The sequence below is a fragment of the Thunnus maccoyii genome, chromosome 20 (genome assembly GCF_910596095.1).
Source record: "Thunnus maccoyii chromosome 20, fThuMac1.1, whole genome shotgun sequence".
Lineage (NCBI taxonomy): Eukaryota > Metazoa > Chordata > Actinopteri > Scombriformes > Scombridae > Thunnus > Thunnus maccoyii.
The window spans coordinates 20,093,655-20,114,428 of NC_056552.1; the positions used below are offsets into that span (position 1 = coordinate 20,093,655).

The 20,774-nt window shown below is 38.0% G+C and overlaps 1 protein-coding gene across 1 annotated transcript; it reads right to left on the bottom strand.

The window, feature by feature from the left end:
- Positions 1-272: 272 nt before the first annotated feature.
- On the bottom strand, positions 273-19,153 carry gucy2cb (guanylate cyclase 2Cb). The gene is made up of 27 exons (XM_042396875.1): positions 18,491-19,153; positions 17,187-17,299; positions 16,917-16,984; positions 16,516-16,731; positions 16,123-16,244; positions 15,381-15,483; positions 13,465-13,579; positions 11,986-12,127; positions 10,691-10,773; positions 10,389-10,497; positions 9,208-9,289; positions 8,413-8,515; positions 8,136-8,189; positions 7,953-8,024; positions 7,669-7,773; positions 7,262-7,348; positions 5,753-5,885; positions 5,483-5,620; positions 4,972-5,048; positions 4,311-4,402; positions 4,010-4,168; positions 3,632-3,824; positions 3,371-3,545; positions 2,417-2,515; positions 2,088-2,182; positions 1,841-1,917; positions 273-589 (listed from the first exon to the last, which is right to left on the bottom strand). Exons 1-27 carry the CDS (start codon positions 18,690-18,692, stop codon positions 376-378), a joined length of 3,228 nt encoding a protein of 1,075 aa, XP_042252809.1. The 5' UTR covers positions 18,693-19,153; the 3' UTR covers positions 273-375.
- Positions 19,154-20,774: the final 1,621 nt, after the last annotated feature.

Here is a 20,774-nt window from a genome sequence, read left to right on the forward strand (position 1 = left end):
CAGGGGTTCAATAAAGAGCACAAAAGGCAAGGACCATGCAGGAAACTGTCATTTCTGATAAGACAAGATGCATGTCACAAATGTATCCTGAAATAAAAACAAACAAGCACATTTCATACCCTTGTCCTTCTTACACAATACAAACCAACAATGAGAGGACCCACTGACAGATATATCCTTACTGAGACTTTCAGGTCTTAAACAAGGCACTTATTTGTACATTAATATTTGACGTCTTTAAACACTTTTAGTTACAGTCCTTACTCTTTCTTCCCTGTGCAGCTCTATCTACTGGATATTTTTACCACTCTTATTGAATAGTGTCATAACATAGAGTCAGAGTTTGACAGTGACGTACTCTACGGCAGGTTTGTCCTACAGGAAGGTACTGAGGGTGTTATCCACTGTGGCCAGATGCAGGTACTCAGGATGGTCACTCTCAGACTCCGCCTCTGATTCCTGGTCCTTGTCTTTCTCCTTTACATGACTCAAAAACGGCTGCTTTCTCCGGACAGACGCTCGGGATCGGTGCTCCAGACACATCAGGATCATGTTGGCAAGGTCCTGCTGGAGCCGCTGGACGTTCTCTCTGCAAAAGCAGGAGCCAGTACAGGAGCAGAGGATCAGGTCCATGTCAAGGCCAGGCCAAGTTCAATGTGTAAAGTCAACTCAGACTAAATAAGACATCTGTCTCAAATTATTATCTACAATCATAATCAATCAACACATAAAGCTTTTAATGAAATATTTTTGGAAGGACCAAATTTCAAGTCAAGTCTCCAAGATGAACACATTCCTAAAAAACTGATTCACAAGACCTGAGGTTCCTTTTGATGTTCAGGGAGCATTGAGAGTCTACAGCCATGCTAGCAGCTCTGTGAGGCTGTACTTGAGCTAAATAACATGCCCACAGTGAGAGGTAATGTTTACCATGTTCACTAACTCAGTTTAGCCTGTTAGCATGCTAATGTTTGTTCATTTCTAGGGCTGCAACTAACGATTGTTCTCATTATCAATTATATCTACTGTACATATATATCTATAAATGTCTGAAAATGGTGAAAAATGTCCATCACTTTTTCCCAAAGCCCAAGATGAAGCTCTCAAATGTTCCAACCAACAGTCCTCAACCCAAAGATATGTAGTTTACTATCATAGAGGACTAAAGAAACCAGAAAATATTCACATTTAAGAAGCTGGAATCTGAAAATTTGGAAAGTTTTTCTTTAAAAAATGACTCGAAACAATTAATTGATTATCAAAATTGTTGGCGATCAACTAATCAATTAATTGACTTATCATTGCAGCCCTACTAATTTCACTATTCATACTATTCATATTCATACAAAGTACAGCTGAGGCTAATGGGAATGTCATTTGGACATAAACCAAATTGGAAAAAGTGAAATTTTGACCTGATTAGGCTTAATGAAAAGTCGGCGGAAGTTACTACAGTTCATTGTGAGGAGCACATGAATGTCTGTACCAACATTACCATCCTTAGAGGCTGCTAAAAACCTACTGTAGCTTCATTATTAATTCAATGTAGCTTTAAAGAACAAGCCGATGTTGTTGACAGGGGATGTGTAATTCTCCATATCCCAGAAAAGCCTCTTCCAACCTGCTCACAGTGATCAGACCTGCACTCACCAACACTATTAAGCAACTATATGTATATAAAGTGAGCCCTAAACACTCCTTCATGAATTTCAATCTCATCATCAATCTAAAAAAAGCAGCTCAGCAAGCTAAATAAACTAAGTTCAGTAGTAATAGTAGAAAACAGTAATAATAGACATTTGAGAGCAGTAATATTTCAGCAGTTGGAGGGTTTGCTTACGTTGTGGGTGGATGTGGGAGGTCGTAGTCCTCACCCTTCTCACCTGTTAACCAGTAGGTTGTCTCCATTCCTTTACCCTGGGGAAACACACACATGCACACACACTTATGACTTTTGGCATCAGTGTGTGGCAGTAAGTCTGCAGACACCCACACTTTCTGCAGAATTTAGTGTTTCTGAATTTATTTCAAAACTGTTCATTTGAATGACTGACATGTTTTTTTTAAATGAAGAATCTCATCTTTACCTTCAGATATGTTTCTCCTCTGATCTCATACTCAAACTTGCAGTCTGTCCTCTGCAGGATATTTATAGTAGGCTGACTGACGTGGATCCGCAGGGCTGGAGGATATTAAATGATACATCAACATCATTTGTTATTCACCCAAGCTTGGCTGGGGTGAGTTTATTTAATTAGGTTGATTGGTAGATTCTGTAATTGCACATGAGTAATATGCAGTAAGATGCTAATGTAACATAGCTAGACCAAACTAGTCGGCTGCGACAATGTCAGTGTAAATCAGTTTGCTCGTTAAAAATGTCTCTTAGTATGCGTGTGTTTATTTCTGTACTCACGGTGGCCTGTGGACTCCATGCGAGATGCCGTGTTGACTGTGTCTCCAAATAAACAATACCTGGGCATCTTTAGCCCCACAACACCTGCTGCACACGGACCTGAACACACACACACACACATTCAGCCAGTTTTCCAACATAGATTACAACTTCTCATAAAATAAAAGACATTAAGTATGCAGACCAATTGATAGATCACATTAAAATGGGTTTAAAATTGCACAACTGATAAGTAGATTAATACTTAAAAAATGTGGAATTCTTCTTTGAGTTTGCAATTTGACGGGTTCCTACTTCTCCATTTACCAACTGTTATAATTTGCACTAAATTATAACAGTTGGTAAATGCACCAACATTTTGGGAACTAAGCTCCCCTCAGTTTCTTGCAGAAAGTAAGATGAGAAGATGGATACTACTCTCATGTTTGTCCAGTAAATATGACGCCACAGACAGCAGCTGGTCAGCTTAGCTTAGTAGAAACACTAGAAACAGGGAGAAACAGCCAGCCTGGCTCTGGAAACAAAATCCACCTACCAGCAGCTCACTAATTAACATGTTAAATCTTGTTTGTTTAAACTGTACAACTGTATCTTTAACAGACACATATTATTAATTTATAATCAACTGATTCATTTCATAAATCTAATTTCATTAGCCCCTAATTGTTTGTCCAATTAAATATGAATTAATCAAATGCTTTATTGCCATTTTCAAGTCTCTTGCATATTTGGTAACAGGAACTTTAATGAGGCTCAGTTAATCCATGTCATGTCTAAAGTACTTGTGGCATTTCTCTGAAAACTTGCAAGCAGGGAGCTCAGGTGATGAATAAGCATAGTATATTAAACTTGTTGATTTTTCTTCGCTCTTTAGTTCCATTTACAAATAATGTGATTTTTTTTATTGCAACATTAAGAAGTAATAAGCACATCCCTGACTTTTGCACAGTCTACCTGAGTGTACACCGATGCGTATCCACACAGGGATGCCAGGCAGATGTCGGAGCTGGAAGGTGCCCATGAACGCCAAGATGTCCAAGGCCATGCGGCAGATATCCACCGCGTGTCTGTTCCCGTTTCGCCTTGGCAGACCAGAGGCCACCATGTAGGCATCACCTATCGTCTCCACCTGAGAGTAAATGGGAAAAAGATGACCTCCAGTAATTAACATGTAATCTATCTGTCTATCTATCTATACACCAGCCTTATCAATACCTTATAAACATCGTGGTGGTCGACGATGCTGTCAAAGCCCTTGTAGATGTCATTGAGCATGTCCACAACCTCCATGGGTGTGCTGTACTGGCAAAGAGTGGTGAAACCCACTATGTCACTGAAATATATTGTCACCTCCTCGTACAGCTCTGGCTCCACTGCACCAGTCTCCTTCAGGCTTTTCACCACTGGGCTACACAGAGAGAAACGTGTACAAAGTCAGATGAAACAAGATGATCCACCTTTTATTACGGCTAAATATCCTGTTTTCAGCTGTGATACTGTTTTTTGGAGACCAGGGGTACATGTATGATTTTGTATGTGTTCTCAGGCCAATATGTAACAAAATGTGGAGTGCTCTTTTAAGTGTAAACAGACCGAGGAAGTAGCATGAAGTTGAGGAGGTCGGCGCGGTCTCTCTCAGCTTTGTAGAGAACCGTTCTCGCTTCCACCAGGTACTCCAAGTTTCTGGAATAACTCTGCAGCCGTCTGATCATGTTATCCATGTAGCTCTCATTGTCCTGGTTATGAATTTTACTGGAGGAGAGGGCAAAGAAAAATATGATCTTTCACTAAAACCTGTGATTCATTTCTCAAAGCTCATAGGCTACACATGGCCACATATGTTGATCACATCTCTGACGGCAACATGAGTCCAAGAATGTAAAGAGGCCGTTACCTGATGATTTTCCCCAGACAGTTTTCTACCCTCTTAAAGTCAGGTCTTTTTTCTGGATCCTCCTCCCAACAGGTTTTTATCAGCATGTACACCTACAGTAAGAGACAGAGGACACAAAGCTTTAAAGGAACAGTTTGACATTTGGGGAAATATACTGTACTTATTTGCTTATTCACTTACTTATTCTGGTGTAGAATCAGATGAGAAGACTGATACCACTTTCATGACTATGTAAAATATGAAGCTACGACACTTGTTAGCTTAGCTTAGCACAAAAACTGGAAACAAATGGAAACAGCTGTCCAGAGGTTACAAAAAATCTGCCAACTGGCACAAGCTCACTTATTAACACATCAAACTGTATGAAAAACTGAAACATAAAAACAACAATTGGCCGTTTTACAGTGCATCATGTGCCAGACTATGTCTTGCCTGTGCTGGTTGTCTGACAACTTTGTTACCTTTGGCCAGAACCAGACTAGCTGTTTCCTCCTGTTTCCAGTCTTTGTGCTAAGCTAAGCAAACCTTGTCATCTAACTCGCTGTCAGAGAGCAAATAAGCCTTTTTCCCAAAATGTCAAACTGCTCCTTTATAGACATAACAGACAATACACAATCACACAACTATAGATAAAGTTGCCACCAAAATGGAAATAACGCACCTCTAATTCTTTCTCTGAAGCCGTCTCAAAGTCAAGATCAGGTCTAAAGTAGGACATGATGACCTTGGACAGCTTTTCTGTTAGGAAACAGACATACATTTATTTCTCCACAAAACAGTATCACTGAGTGTTTATATCAAAGCAAAACATTGGCTCTGGATCAGACAGGCTCTGGACTGTCTGCCTCTTGTACTGACTTTAAACACAGAAAAAGCCTCTAAACTTAATGCTACATTCAAGTTGATTCAGAGATAACTAATTGTCTACAGTAAAAGTCTCTCAAACTGAATCATCAAAGCCTGATGGTGAAGCATTATTGTGTTTGACACCACAGTGTATGTGGCAACCTAAATAATGAGCCACATTTATTCTTTCTGAGAGGGGATCACTGATCAAACTTCAGTCCTCCCTATTCTGATAAGTAGTATATAAACACTTAATATTTATTTATAACACTATTGGGGCTTAATTTTGGACCATGATTGTGTAAATGTATGAACTTGTGTTACACCTGCTCGTTCAGAGCAGCACTCAGTGTAGAAGGTGCACTTTCTGAGAACAATCTCCTGAGCGATGATGGCAAAGCTGTAGACGTCTCCTTTCTGCGAGGTGCCCTGTTTCCTCAGATGCTCAGGGGCTGTCCACAAGTCTGAGCAGAGGGAGAGGAGAGAAGAGTTTCAAGAGAAAGGAAAACAGAAGAAATTATGTGATTAAAGTGAAGAAATGAACAAAAACACAATGAGTTAGGACTACTGTAGACACACTGCAACTGTGGTTTTACCTTCGCCAGGGCTGAGGAAGCTGTTGCAGCCAAAGTCAGTGATCTTCACCACCATGCGATTGTCCACCACACAGTTGGTGGACTTGAGTCGACCGTGCACCTGAATGTCACTAGTATGAAGGTAGGACATGCCCTGCACAGAGGATATATACACCGGAGTGAATGAACATCAGGCTGGAGTACACACACACACACACACACACACACACACACACACACACACACACACACACACATATATATACACTACAACTGAGTAGGAGATGAAGAGATCTTAAAGAGGAAGCAAGTCATCTGTGATCTTTACTGATCTCTACTGGCAGTATGGAGGAAGTGCAACAACAATTTTATTAGTGTGAATCATTCATGTGTCTTTACAAATACATTCTGCTTGGGATAAACCCCCCACATACAGTAAATCCTATTATACTCAATTTGTGTTACGGTGATTACTCCTGGAGCTAATCCATCATTAACACATGATTACTTTTCCCATTAATGATGTAGTGTAAAGCATTACTGTTTCTATTTTTTCTATTACATTACAGTTACTGAACATGTGTGTGTTTACAATTCCCCTACCGAGAAATAGAGAGACGAGCGATTAGAGGACCATTTTTAAAAAGTAGTAACTTGAAGAATAGCAGATGAAACTGTTTGCTTTGAAGCTCTCTCTCTCTCTCTCTCTCTCTCTCTCTCTCTCTCTCTCAAATTAACTTGAGATTACAACCAGACTGGCAACTTGAGATATCAACATATGTCCACTCCAGTCTGCACCACAGAAACTTAGATTCTGTGTCTATCTGTGTGCTTCTTTTTTTAGTGTTATCACTTCAGAGTGTAATGAGTAAAGTTGCTCTAAATTAGAATTTAGAGCAAGTATTTACTCGTGTTAGGGAAAGTTTCTTTTCAAAGTGACAGAAATAATAATAATGAGACATAGCAAATCGTCTGCTGTATTGTCTTTTATTTTGTTCCGATTTTCTCAGTACATCCAAATTTAAGAAACGGTTTGACATTTTGGGAGATGCACTTATTCCCTTTTCTGCTGATAGTTTGATGAGAAGATTGATACCATTTTCCTGCCTGTACGGTAAATATGAAGCTACAGCCAGCAGCCAGTTAGCTTAGCTTAGCACAAAGACTGGAAACAAGGGGAAACAGCTAGCCTGGCTCTGTCTGAAGTTAACAAAATCATGTACAAGTAATCTGAGTACTGTAATTCTCACAGAGGCACTGCTATTGATCACTATTATTGAGTCAGTCTTGCAAACTAGTCCTTTATGTCTGATACAGATGATTGTTACTCATCTCTAGGACAATATGTCAGTTCTGTGTGATATAATAGCATGTTGGAAGTGTGTTTCTGCCAAGCTGAACATAATGATGCCTGCTCCAGGTATTCATAAAGCTCCATACAACATCACGTGACATGCTCCACACACAATAAAACACTTGAGAGTTACATAATGCATTGTTCACCAGCAGAACAGAGAGTTTCTGTCTCACCTTAGCGATGTCGTACATGACGGAGATCTTGAACTCCCAGTCCATGAAGGTCTCTTCTGGGTACGAAACCTTGTCGTTCAGCACATACTGGAAGAAGACAGGGACAGAGGGCATTTCTGTTTGTGTGTGTGTGTGTGTGTGTGTGTGTGTGTGTGTGTGTGTGTGTGTGTGTGTGTGTGTGTATTGCTGCTTTCTGTCTCAATGAATATATGTTTGAAATATATGATGAAATGAATCAGTCTCTCTGATAAATCCATTGCATTCTGCACTCATATTTGAGCTTTTGTTCTGTAGTAAGCTGCTCATATTCCTGACTTGTCATTCAAAGTAGTTATTTGATACGTGCAAGCTGAACTTCCATTGACAACTGAAGGGACTTGACCTGAGTGTGTACATGCCATACTTACCCTGAGTGATCCCCGCTCTCCATACTCAAACACTCCAAACACACCCTGATCAAACTTCACTGTGCCATAAAACTTTGTGAGATTGTAATAGTCGATTTGCAGGAGCTGCAGAGAAAAAGGAAGGGGGGGTTGATGAGAGGCAGTAGCTCTTTGAGTAGCACAGAGACTTGCTTGGAAACACATTATCACAAAGGACAAGCAATAAACATCTGCAGAGACCATAAAGTGCGTTAAGACAAAACCACAACATCACACATGCCACCTGCTGTGTGCATGCATCTCACCGCGTTCAGGTCTATCCTCTGGGTCTCATCGAAGTTCCCGTCTGAGTGCTTGAGCTCCTTCAGAATCACAATCTGAAAATGTTGCAGCAGCACCAGTCAGAGCAGTAACCCTAAATAAAACATCTTCAGTGCAAAAGTATGTTTATTTGTTTGCTGAGAACAACTGCAGAGTGTTGTGTCTACCTTCTTATCGTAGAGTGCACGGCGGATAGGGAATTTTTTCCTCTCATCTTCAATCTGATGGGGGCAGATTTAAAAGATTAAACATGTCAAAACTCTTTGTTTCTCTTAATGTGTGCTCTGGTGCATTCATGTTCAAGAATGAGATAAACGTTATGGAGAAATCTATGGTGAGAAAAGTGGTTAGAGCAATGATCACAGATTTCTGACTGCAGGATAAGCTTCACAGTCCTGTAGAAAAGCCTCCATGTTGACTGAGAGGTTTTTCCACTCCATTTACCTTAAGAGAGATGACGTTTAGTTGGTTGTTCTCCAGCAGTGTGATGAGATGAGAGCTGATGTGAGACCAGCGTTTCCTCAGCAGTCGATCTCTCCTGTTCTGTCTGAAAGGAACAAAACATACCACCAGGTGATAAAAAATGACTCAGCTAGCCATGAAGATGTGGAAATGTGGTACAGAGGAGATACCTAAGATGTGCACTTTCAAAATTTGGTCAACTTCGTTTAATTTCAACTGTAAATTATGTACTTCAGCTGCCTCTAAAATCAGCACCAAAAAATCTGAATCAAAATCAGAAAAGTTGCTTTCAAGAGATGCACCAAACCACATGCAAATATGTGGAAATTTAAAACTTAAACAAGAAACTTCCATATTAATATCTTTTGTGATTTTAAAAGACTCAGTATGAATATTATCTCAATTGTAAATTGCAATTTAAAGACCCCCCAGCCCCCTCCTCAGCAGATGAATGTGTAAAAAATAAATAAAATAAAATAAATAAATATATAAATAAAAATTTTATAAATAAAAATAAAGCCCTCTAGTGTCAAAGTCTGCACATTCTAACATCCAAGTGAATTAACAATAAACAAAAGAAATTTTTGAATACAGAGGGGCTTTAAGTGATTGGAGACCCTCTGGTTGGTCTAACTTTTAGCATTCAACAACTACAGTTCCCATGAGTCTCAAACATATTGTAGGTGTGATATGTCTCTCCACCACTATGTGTTGATGTCTCTCCAACACTATGTGTTGAGTACAGGTGCTGTTGCCATAAAAGGATTAAATACTCACCTGTAGAAAATGAAGGCGATGGTGGCCACGACAACCACTGTGACAGCCAACACAATGACAATGATGTCATGAATTGCAGGGCCTGAAGTGTGAAAAAAAAACGCAATTACAATTTACAGTTTAGGCATTTAGCAGGATTTAAACCATTTTTTTGGTCTATGACACACTGAAGTGTAGGCAGCTCTTAGAATCACATAAATCTCATGCTGTCTATGTGCTGTGAACTATATATTCATATGTTGTGCAGCTGAAGCGACCCCAGTGTCACTAGAGCTTCTGGTTTCACAATTGGCAGGAAATAGGTTCATCTTTGAGTCACTGGTTGACCACAGTTTGGACATTGATGGCCTGATAGCTAAAGGTACCCCTGTGGAGTGTTTGACCACTAGTAGCATTATGGAGCAATATTTTAACCATGAATCGATGTTTTGTTTGTATCTTGCACATGCACAATGGCGGATGAGCAGAAGTCGGTGGCTGCAATGTACCTGCTAAGGTCATGAAGAACGACACTGCAAGCTGGTAAACATGGATGTAAACAATGCACAATTTTAAATATTTTTAAAACCCACTTTGCAGGTGTTTTATGAGGATGGATTTATTATCACATTTGTTAGACCTAACTGATACACACAATACTTACTGGTGAAAAAAACTGACTGTTGACATAACTTGAAGAAAACTCTGCAGGGTACCTTCAACCATGAGCAATAATCTGGTATGAATGGTCAAACATGGGTTGAACCAGTGTTTTCTGTGTTAAAGCAGTTCTAAGCTACAAACAAACACTCAGTTGTAGGTAAAATTTGTCATTTTAATGGGTATGAAAGCCTCTTTAACAACATTTAGCCTTGAAACACAGACACTGCACTAAACTATAACTGGGACATTTCCTGCTTCACTTTACAGACAGTAAAACCTTCAATAAAAACATATTCGTCTTTACAACATATCTGGAGTTCAATCTCAGATCACTCTACTTCCAACTGATAGCACATCTAAGTGACAGCAATAAACAACCAACGATGATCACCAAACAGATGTACTGTGTCTGTTTGTGCGCTTGTATGTATGTGAATGTGAGCAGGAAGAAAGTTAATGATTATAGCTTGTGACGGTCAGCTGACACAGTCAGGCTAGTCGTGGGTGTGTGTGCATATGTGTGTGTATTTTGCCTGTACCTCCGTCTGGTATGGAGTCAGGAAGTCTTTGTCCCCAGTGGAAGGAAGGGTTTGTCTCAATCACTTCAGTGATTTTGTGCTCAGTGTCGAATGTGAATAAAATTCGATACTGAGGATCAAATGTGAGGAGAAAATGACACATTTCAGGATAAAACACTGTATAACAGCAAAAATTCAGCTGGAGGTGGTTTTTATTTCTGAAGATCTTTTTTAGACATTGTCAACAAAATGAAGAGTTATCTGTCTTTCTTCGTATGTTCACTACTGAATAGCATAATAATTAACACAGTAGAAGAAAATACCTTGTTGTCAGTAGTGGTGTAAATGATTGAGAGAGTTACGTCTCTGTCTCCATGCTTGTCCAGTCTGTAGTTTCCAGCAATGCCTGAAAAGAATCATAGAAATGTCTTTACACAGACACATCGCAGCAGTTTGTCATCCAAAACTTCTGTTTGTTTTCTGTTCACTGGTTGTTAAGACTACTGTTAACAAGTGTACTGTTTAATGTTAACTAATTGATTTCTAAAGGTTTGGTCCTCTCTTTGAATGTGTGTGTCTCAATGACACACTCACACCCAAATGCACACAGGCTACTTACAGCTGCAGCCTGCAGGCTATAACACCTAATCTCAGTTCTGTCTCCATCATGCCAATCAAAAACAAAAATAAGTGATCGTAGCTGACAGCCTCCATCTGTTAGACCTCACACACAACAGTAACCAATGTCAGATCTCAGGGGCTGAAGTGTGGACACTGAGGTAAATCTTGCACATTGTGAATATTTGATAAGCTTATTCCAGCATTTTTAGACTTAAAGGTGCAGTATGTAGAATTTAGTGGCATCTAGCAGAACAGATTTGGCAGAACAATGGAACATAATATTCATGAATATGTTTTAATTGGTGTACAATCACCTGAAAATAAGAATTATTGTGTTTTTATTATCTTAGAATGAGCCCTTTATGTCTACATAGGGAGCGGGTCCTCTTCCATAGAGCCCGCCATTTTGCACCACCATGTTTCTACAGTAGCCCAGAACGGACAAACCAAACACTGGCTCTAGAGAGGGCCTTTCACGTTTTTCGTGAGTTTTGTGGTCATCGTAGATTCTTCTACATGCTTGGAAGGGGAGGGGGAGGGGAGGTATTGAGTTGGTTGCCATCTGCAACCTCACCGCTAAATGGCACTAAATCCTACACACTGGTCCTTTAATTGGACAATTTGTAGGCCAATGAGATAATTTTAAAAATAAAGCCTGCTTGGCAATGTGGAGAGGGATTTGAAACAGCATTTCAACCTTGATATTGTAAATTCAAATTTACAGAAAAATGACTGAACAATAACCAAAATATTGCTATTTTTTCAGAAATTATTTAATGAAAAGGTGACATTTTGGAGATAGATGTTTTTCATTGGATTGCAATAAAAAAAAATTCAATCTCTCTCCCTCTCTTTCTTTTCTTTCTTTCTTTTCTGAAACTTTTCTGTTTCACTCTAAAAGTCTGCAAAGTTATGATTAAAAGTATATTAAAGATTTAGAGACATTTTACTTTCATTTCCTCTGTCCTTTACTTAGTGTCTCTTCCACCTTCCTTACCATCAAAGGAGGTGTTCCTGAAGTAAGCCACGTTGGTATACTGCGTCTGCTGGATCTCTGACATAGGTTGTTGGGCAATTTCCCGCATTACACGACCTATCAGCAGCACTGAATCATGGTATGCAGCTATGTAGTCATTCATCTGCAGAGAGAGAGAAAATTGAATGGAATATTGTTTGTTGTGCTCAAAACTTTACTTTTCTTTTTTTTAATTCAACAGCAGCAGTTACTCCCCGTTACTCTGGATAACCAGCAGACATTGCTATAAGCTTTGGTGATCCTCTGACTTTTCATCTATCACCCTCATTGGGTCAAAATTTTAATTTCTCCATTACTTGGATACAGAAATCTTAGAGACATTTACCTCAAAACTGGGCAAATAAAACCAAAAATATCTGCATAGATATAGGTGAGAAATATGTTTATTTGTAATTTGGGTGAACTGACCCTTTAACTAGATTCTAACTACATTACACTACAAACAGACATTTTAAGGCAGATAGAAAAAGAGCCTATCTGCATTATACATACATTATACTATTATACATACATACAGCACACAGATCCTAAAAGGCATTGTTTTACATTTTGGGAAATGCACTTATTTGCCACCCAACAAAGCAACTATGGCAACCCCACATTGACAAAGTTAACCATCTCTTGGCTGTAGCTTCTGTAAAAGAAAACGGAATAATAGGTTATCATTTGATGTATTTCTTGAATATATCATACATGTTTCAGATGGTCTTTAAGTTCAGTTTAGTGTTAGTTTGTATTTCACACATGTTCTAAATTCCTCTGTGCTATGTCTATTCTAAACTTAGTTCTTTGCTGTGTAAGATGAGGCAGTTGTGTGTTTAACAGTTAAGTTCATTCTGTTATACCCTTACCTGAGCCAGTGATAAGATAAACTGTAGTTATATAGATGTTTATGTGTAAAACTGATAAGCTTTTAGAGGATAGTGTGGTTTGTCCTTAATTTAATATAGTAGTAATGTTATTTTGTGATGCTACTTGGTGCATGCTTATATACTGTCATATATGGTCGTGAAGAAAGACTGTTCCTAGGTTATCTGAACTTTTGACTTATGTTTCTATCTGAGGGTTGGTTGCTGACCTGTAAGGTTAGTAAACAGATGTCTTAAATTCTGTACGTGTAGTATTTAAGGGACTGGTTAAGTGCCAACCTTTCAGACAAAGAAAAGATAGCTAGGTGGTATGCATCTTTGTCTCCAGAACTATGATGCATTATACTTCTGATTGTATTATTTGATTACATTATTTCATAACCTGACAATGCTCTCTTTGTGTGTTTATTGAGTGATCAGCAATTTCCCATTACACTTCATATTTAACAGACAGATACGAGGGTGGTATCGATCTTCTTAAAATCTTGGCAAGAAAACATGACAGCATCTCCCAAAAAACCAAACAGTAGAATGTGGAGGAAGGTCAATGAGTAATATTCTGTTTTCTCACTATGTTGTTGTCTGTCAGGTTTGTGTTGATTGTGTAATTCCTGGAGTTGGGCATCGTCACTACCAACACATTCTTCATGAATGGAAATGACGATGTGTTGGTGTAGTATTCATCACTGTGGAAAGGAGAGAGGAGAGGCGCTCTTAAAATCCTTACATATCCTATATATATTATTCCCACATCAGTATAATAATTATAATTCCCTGCCTGAGTATCTGTAGCTGGAAGATTTAGTAAAAAAAAATTGATTCACTCATTAAAATTGAGCAGAAAACTCATCAAGAATGACTGAATAAATTTAAACTGAATTGTCAGTGAAACCTTTGAAATGTCATTTGCCTGAAATTAGAACCTTTTTTTTCGGACGTACTCACCACATCCCTGTCAGATGAATTTCAGTAATGTTACCCCCTCATTGGCACAACACATCATGTTACAAATCTGTTCATTTAAAATTGATATTATTTAACTATTGATAATATAAAAGTGGATATGATATTACTGTAATACAGTTGAATGTTCACATCTGTGTGGTTAAGTTTGCATTTTTACCAGCAGTCTTACCACTTGGAGTAGAGCTGGACTAGCTAACTATTTCAAACATTTATTCTTACTTTGAGCTAACTACTGTTTATCTATTACTTTTAGCTAACTATTTCAAACATTTATTCTTACTTTAAGCTAACTACTGTTTATCTATTACTTTTAGCTAACTATTTCAAACATTTATTCTTACTTTGAACTAACTACTGTTTATCTATTACTTTTAGCTAACTATTTCAAACATTTATTCTTACTTTAAGCTAACTACTGTTTATCTATTACTTTTAGCTAACTATTTCAAACATTTATTCTTACTTTAAGCTAACTACTGTTTATCTATTACTTTTAGCTAACTATTTTGACATTTGTCCTTACTTTTGTTTCAACCATTTATTTGTTACTTATAGCTTACAAGTTAGCTAATGTTTCTTTCTGCTTGTTAACTATTTTTCAGGCACTGTAGTTGGAGCTTGTGATGTTGGGTGTCAGCTGACTCAATATGTGGATATAAATTAGAATTCTTAATTATCAGTGTTTCCAAATCTTTTTGTCAGACATACTACCCACAGCCCTGTCAGCTGAACTCAGGTACCACTTCACTGATACAACCCATCATGTTACAAATGTGTTAATTTAAAATGGATATTATTTAACTATTGTTGATATAAAAGTGGATATGATGTTACAATAAGACAATTGAACTGTTTAGGTCAGTTTGGTTAAGTTTGCAATCTTAACCTAAGTTTTACCACTGGTGACAGAAGCTGGAACAACCTTTTGTAGTACTTTTAGTTACCTATGTCAAACATTTATCCTTAATTTAAACTTTCAACTTTTTATCTATTACTTTTAGCCAACTATTTTAATCATTTATTCCTCATTTTGTTTCAACCATTTATTCATTACTTTAAACTAACTATTTCAACTGTTTATCCGTTATTTATCTTGCTAGGTAGGTAACTATAGTTTAGTATAGCTATGATCAGTATGTGGAAATATTTTTATTTTTTTAATATATTTTTGGGTATTTTATGCTTTTATTGGATAGCTACAGTTGAGACATGAGAGGAGACAAGGACCACTCCATTAACATACTTGAAGGGGGCAAAATATTAGCAACACTTGTCAATAAAATACACTCCAGTAAACTACCACCATCCACTACGATCTCAATAATAAACATGAAGTAAAATGATCAACTTTATGACAATGTCAACAAAAACTGAAAGTATAAGCTTGGTGCAAAGTGCTTGGTGAGTGCATACTATAAGGATGTGAGAATATACTGAAAGCCCTTAAGTAAGTACAATATGTGCAAATGTATAGAGACAGATGCATACAGAAAGTACCAAGATATGAAAGAGAGTACTGACTTGTAAAGATCAATAAGGATGAAGGCTATATCACTGCTGTCTGCCTCTCTAGAGCCATTTTTCAACTCCGCTAAATCCTTTGGTGATCCACACATGATGAACACTGCAAACAGAAAAGCTTTTTGTAACACCAGAGTCTGATTGTGTATGCATTTATAGCATAGGTGACCTTGGTGGGAGTCAAACCCCATTTAACCACCAGACTCTGATTTCTATTTAAATGTCTACTTCAACCTTGAAACCAAAGTTAATACCAAACCAAAAATGTCCTCTTAGCTGCATTAACGCAATAAAAATAAGTGACTTTGCCTGTTATTCATCTTGAAACTTGGAAAGGACAGTTTTTTTGGACACTGTTGGACTTGAAACATTTACACACTGTCAGATTTATTTGTCTTTTTAATATCTTGTTTGTCATAGAAGTAATATTGTTATTGAGCCATCTCAACAGCAATAGGTCTCCTGAGCTACATCACAGGTCTCAATGGTTGTTGAGACACTGAGTAATTTGTCCTGTTTCCATTTATGGTCGTATACTTGAAAGGTTAAAAATGAGAAAGTTGGCATTTTCAACCTCTGAAAGTCTAACTTTTTGTGTTTTTAGTATTTACTCTAAAGTAGTATTTAATTTGTGCTTAATGTACAGTCATTACCATCTATGACAATAGCTGACCAGTGAGATCAGACAAGGAGCTGTTGACACGATGTATGTTTTTAAGTTGTTTTGTTTTTTTTAACTCACGGTTGCTGGTCCTGTTTTTGGGTGATGTAAGTACTGTGTTCAGTTCTTCTGGTCTGCGCAGAACCGTTCTCTGAATTTTTAGGGCAAACTGGCTCAAGTGTGAATCCAGTGCATTTATATACCTGTAGAAGAAAGTCACTTAGAAATTCTGCAAAGATACAGCAGATACAGATTATTCTCATAGCTTATTGTTACTGTTGCTTGAACCTGCCCTTCAAATTTCCAAAAATACATTCAAACCCAGAGCGTGACATATTGCCTTGTGCTTTGGACACAATATTACTCATTTTTTTTATTACACAGACTATAACCACTTGATAGTTCAATTAAGTGACTGTACATATAATATACTCACAAATGTTTCTCTTTAAAGACACCTCTTAGGTGACTCACCAAAAGCAGTCCTCTGTGTTGTTCTGTTTCTTGTATAAATAGGCTGTCTCCCACTTAGGTTTGAGCTTGTTACGGCTTTTCCAGAATTCGATGAAGAAGTCTGAGACCTTGCGTGCTGGCGGCAAGAGGCGCTGTAGGTTGTGAGTGTTGTCACAGGAGAGACCGAAGCTGCCCGCTGAGATGATGGGTGTGCTGAGCTTCAGACCTTTTTCCAGACTGACAGAGAGAGAGGAAGAGAGAGAAAAGACAGTCCACTACAAAACTACCTAATGTTTGGAAATGCATCTATGAGCTGAGTACACATGCACCATACTGTAACATTTATACATGTCAAATCCGGTTTCGATGTGTAAATGGTGTTTTCAAATGTGTAGACATGACGTTGAAAAACCAGCACTTACTCAACCATTTGGAAAGCAGCATAGGTGCAGGTGGGCCCAAGCACAGCACATCCCAGCCTGCCTGATCTCTGCAAGAGAAAAGAAGTGTGATAAGTGTGAGTTTTTGTCTGTGTGTCTCTGTGGTTGTTTGTTTCTCATGTTTGTGTGCAGAGCTAACGTTAAGAGCACTGATATACTTGCTTTTAGCATACAGGCAAATCTATGCATATATGTTGGTAAATGTATATCATGAGGGTAATTTGTTTGGAATGTAATGCTATAGCTACTCACCGTCAGGTTTTTTAGCATTTCCACTCCCTCGCACGTGCTTCCATAGCAGCCTTTATGTTTAAAAATGCTTGTGTCAAACCCGTCAAAGCTGGGTTTGAGATTAATCTTCGTGTCTTTATTGTGGTTTGTGAAAAGAAAGAAAAGCAGAAAAACATTTCAGGATTTTCTTTTAGTTTAGTTTGTGGATTTTCAGTAAAATTGATGTCATCAATATATCCTCCTTTAAAATATAGGTAATTTGGATTAGTGCAAATTTGTTTGGGATAAAGCATAAAATGGGGTTCAGGGTTCTGTATCATTACCTGTCTTGTAGAGGGGACTTCTGCCAAAGCTAACATGTCCCATACTGCTAAATAAATGTGTGTTTAAACTTAATCCTACCAACTGGGGTACCAGCAGACCCCAGAGGTATACTTTTTGTCTATGTCGCAGGTGCTTTATTCTATCATTCCAATTTTTTCATGACTTTGCCAATCATTTTGTTCCTAATGACTTCATATCATTGTTTTTTGTTTTAATTAGTGCTTTTTAAAAATACCAATGTATTGGGGTTCTAGGGGACCCCAGTCAAAAACACCCAATTCCACCTATGTAGTTTTAACAGATGGAACTATTTACTGAGTTCATGTTTGCCATGGGTCCAAATTTAAAGTATCACACACTATCAGGGGGCATATAGGGGCATTTTGAAGGCTTTGGGGAAAGATATGTTTTGCTATGATGGTTGTTTCTTACAGTAGTTAATTCTTGGTTATTTTTTGCCACAGGGCCCATAACAGATTAATCTGGCAATGACTAAGTGGGTCAAAGGAATTTTATCATTGTAATCCAAACCAAAGATCATGATAATGTTCACTGAACATTAAGTACGCATTAAGGATAATTGTTTCCTTTTGGTACAACTCATATCTAGTTATTTATTACACTGAGTAAATAAAATCTTATCAGTTAGCAGTCATTGCTTCACTTGTCCCATGAAATCTAAGAAAGGTTGCGATTTTATTTTATTTATTTTTATTGTATTTTTTAGTTTAAAAGCACTGGACAAGAAATTAAAACTGTAAGACAAAAAAATACCTAAAAAGATGATCATTTTATTACACTACATTATGTATAATGATACAGTAAACTAGTGTATTCTTCAGATTTTTGCACTTCTAAATAGTGTGCCTAATTTCTACCGTAGAATCTAGTACTACAGCATATAGTAATATAATATTGAATCCATAATGCACCATAATTCTGTGAACACATGTTAAGTGTAAGTGACAGATGTCTCTATGTTGTAATTCTTATTTTTTTACCGTCTCCAGCATGAATGGCAGAATCCATCTCTATGGCCTTCAGTATTTGTCCCTCCACATAATCAAGGCTCCATAGAGACGTGTTGTCTTTCAGCAGGATCACATTGATCGTAGTCCCATTTGGACACTGTCCATTGACCCGACATGAAGCAGCAAGAATCACCAAGGTGCACAAACACAGCCACCAGTGATCCGGGCCCATTCTCAGCTCAGAAGTTTGCAGTATTTATATTCCTGAGCTAACAATTAGAGTCCATGGTCTAACGAAGGCTTTCAGTGCTTTTTCCACCTTTCCTACTCCAGAGTCCAGTGCGTCAACAGCACAATAAAGTCACCACACACTCCAAGACCTCCAGAAATAAAATTCTGTCTAATCCACCAAAGACTCACTGAAAGGTTTCATTTACACAAATAATATCCCGTGCCCAAGTCCTCTTCTGTTTTCTCCTCTGAGTCTTTCGCTTCTCAGATTCACACTTCCTCTAAGTAGGCACTCATCTGTCCTTACCACATCACGTTGTTAATATACAACCTTTAAAGACACAGAGGCAGGCCATATAACCTTCTAACTGCTGGTGTGCTGAGGTCAAATCACAAGCTTGAAACGCAGACAAACACAAAGAGCACAGATTGAACCTGGTTGTGATCTTGCTGGTAATATACACAGATTACACCATGACAAAAGACAGGCATTTTAAAGTGAAATAATACCAATAATGATTCAAACCTTCAGGATGGTTTAGTTAGTAAAAGAGAATAATTGTATTTGGGATGTCACTGTAATGTAGGCTTAAAAGCAGGGGACTGTGAGAAGATACTGACCTTCGACAGCAGGATGATGGCAAGCCCCTGCCCATGTGCAATGTCTGGAAAGTCGACTGGAACTAGTCCTTCAGTTTACTGTGTGCTCATGGGGACCTGAGGTGTGAGGTGAAGCCACTATGGTGATGATGTGTTGACATACTTGTCAATCAAGGAAGCAGGCCCCACAACATATTGTACCACTAATAACACGTTAGAAGACATGTAATTATCCAGCTGATTTAATATTACAAGAGAGGCTCTGACTGAATCCGATTTTAAAGGAATAGTTCGACTTTGTGGGGAAATATGTTTATTCATTTTCTTACTAAGAGTTAGATGAGAGGATTGATACAACTTTCATAGGAAGCTACGGTTAGCATAGCTTAGCACAAAAACTGGAAATGTGGAAACAGCTAGCCTAGCTCTGTCCAACAGTAACCTATCAGCACTTCTAAAGCTCACTAAATTGACACATTTTACCTTTTTTGTTTAATCCAAACCGAAACCGAAATGTGAAAATGACAATATGCCACCTAGGACCAGTAACTTCTGGCACATAACCCTTTGTAAAATGACAAAGTTTAATTTTTACTGAAGACACATGGTTACCAGGCTCAGAACTGAGAACATGGTCCCTGAATGCAATCAGACTTAACCGTTTTCAGCTTAATTTAGCACAAACACAGAGAGGGGAGCAGAGGAACACAGATAGTCTATATGTTTCTGTCCAACATAAGTGCCTTCTACATATACATATATTTAAATGGTGTACATGTGTATTTAACACTTAGTTGTACATTTTTTAGCAAAGTCCAAGTGACTCTTTTGTACAACGTATATATAAAACGTTGGAGCAGTATGAAGATTGTTTTCTGTCTTTTGTTGAGGCTAGCTGTTTCTCCCTGCTTCCAGTGTTTGTGCTAAGCTAGGCTAAATATTTGCAAAAAATTTGTTTAAGATTTTCCCCGCTAGTTACAGTTTTGAGTTTTCCTGGAGCCGGCAAACACTGGCCATTAGAGGGACTGCAGCTTAACAAAACCCAGTGAGCTATGGTGGTTGTCATCTGGTTGCCTCAGAAAACAAAGCCACAGAACCAAAAAAATATGGTGAAAATGAACTTTAATATTTTTTTATTTGTTTCAAACCCATTGATGGTGTCGCGTGCAAGCAGGCTAGCTAACTAGCTTACCCTCATAGCTACAGGGTAATATGGCTAACTCAACTCACTATAGCTCATCAAAATTAACTAGTATGACTAGATTGCATTTAGATTGGGGGGAACTGAAAAAAATCAGCAGCAATCATATCTGGCTCTGTCCAGTTTTTCTTAACTGAAATAATTTGTGATGAAAAGTGGAACTAAAAATGATTTTGTGAAATAAAAACACTTTGGAAATAAGACACTTTGAAATAACAACTGCTGGAAATAAATGATAATAGATATTTGACAGTGTCTTATTTATTCATTAACGATTGAACA

What these genes read in the sequence shown, in the direction of transcription:
- gucy2cb (XM_042396875.1), bottom strand. Translation starts at nt 18,692, where the DNA reads ATGGGCCCGGATCACTGGTGGCTGTGTTTGTGCACCTTGGTGATTCTT. An exon ending in GCTGCTTTCCAAATGGTTGA is followed by an intron (nt 16,732 to 16,916) that starts GTAAGTGCTGGT and finishes TCTCTCTGTCAG; the next exon opens with TCTGGAAAAAGGTCTGAAGC. An exon ending in TGACTCCATACCAGACGGAG is followed by an intron (nt 9,290 to 10,388) that starts GTACAGGCAAAA and finishes TTCACACTTCAG; the next exon opens with GCCCTGCAATTCATGACATC.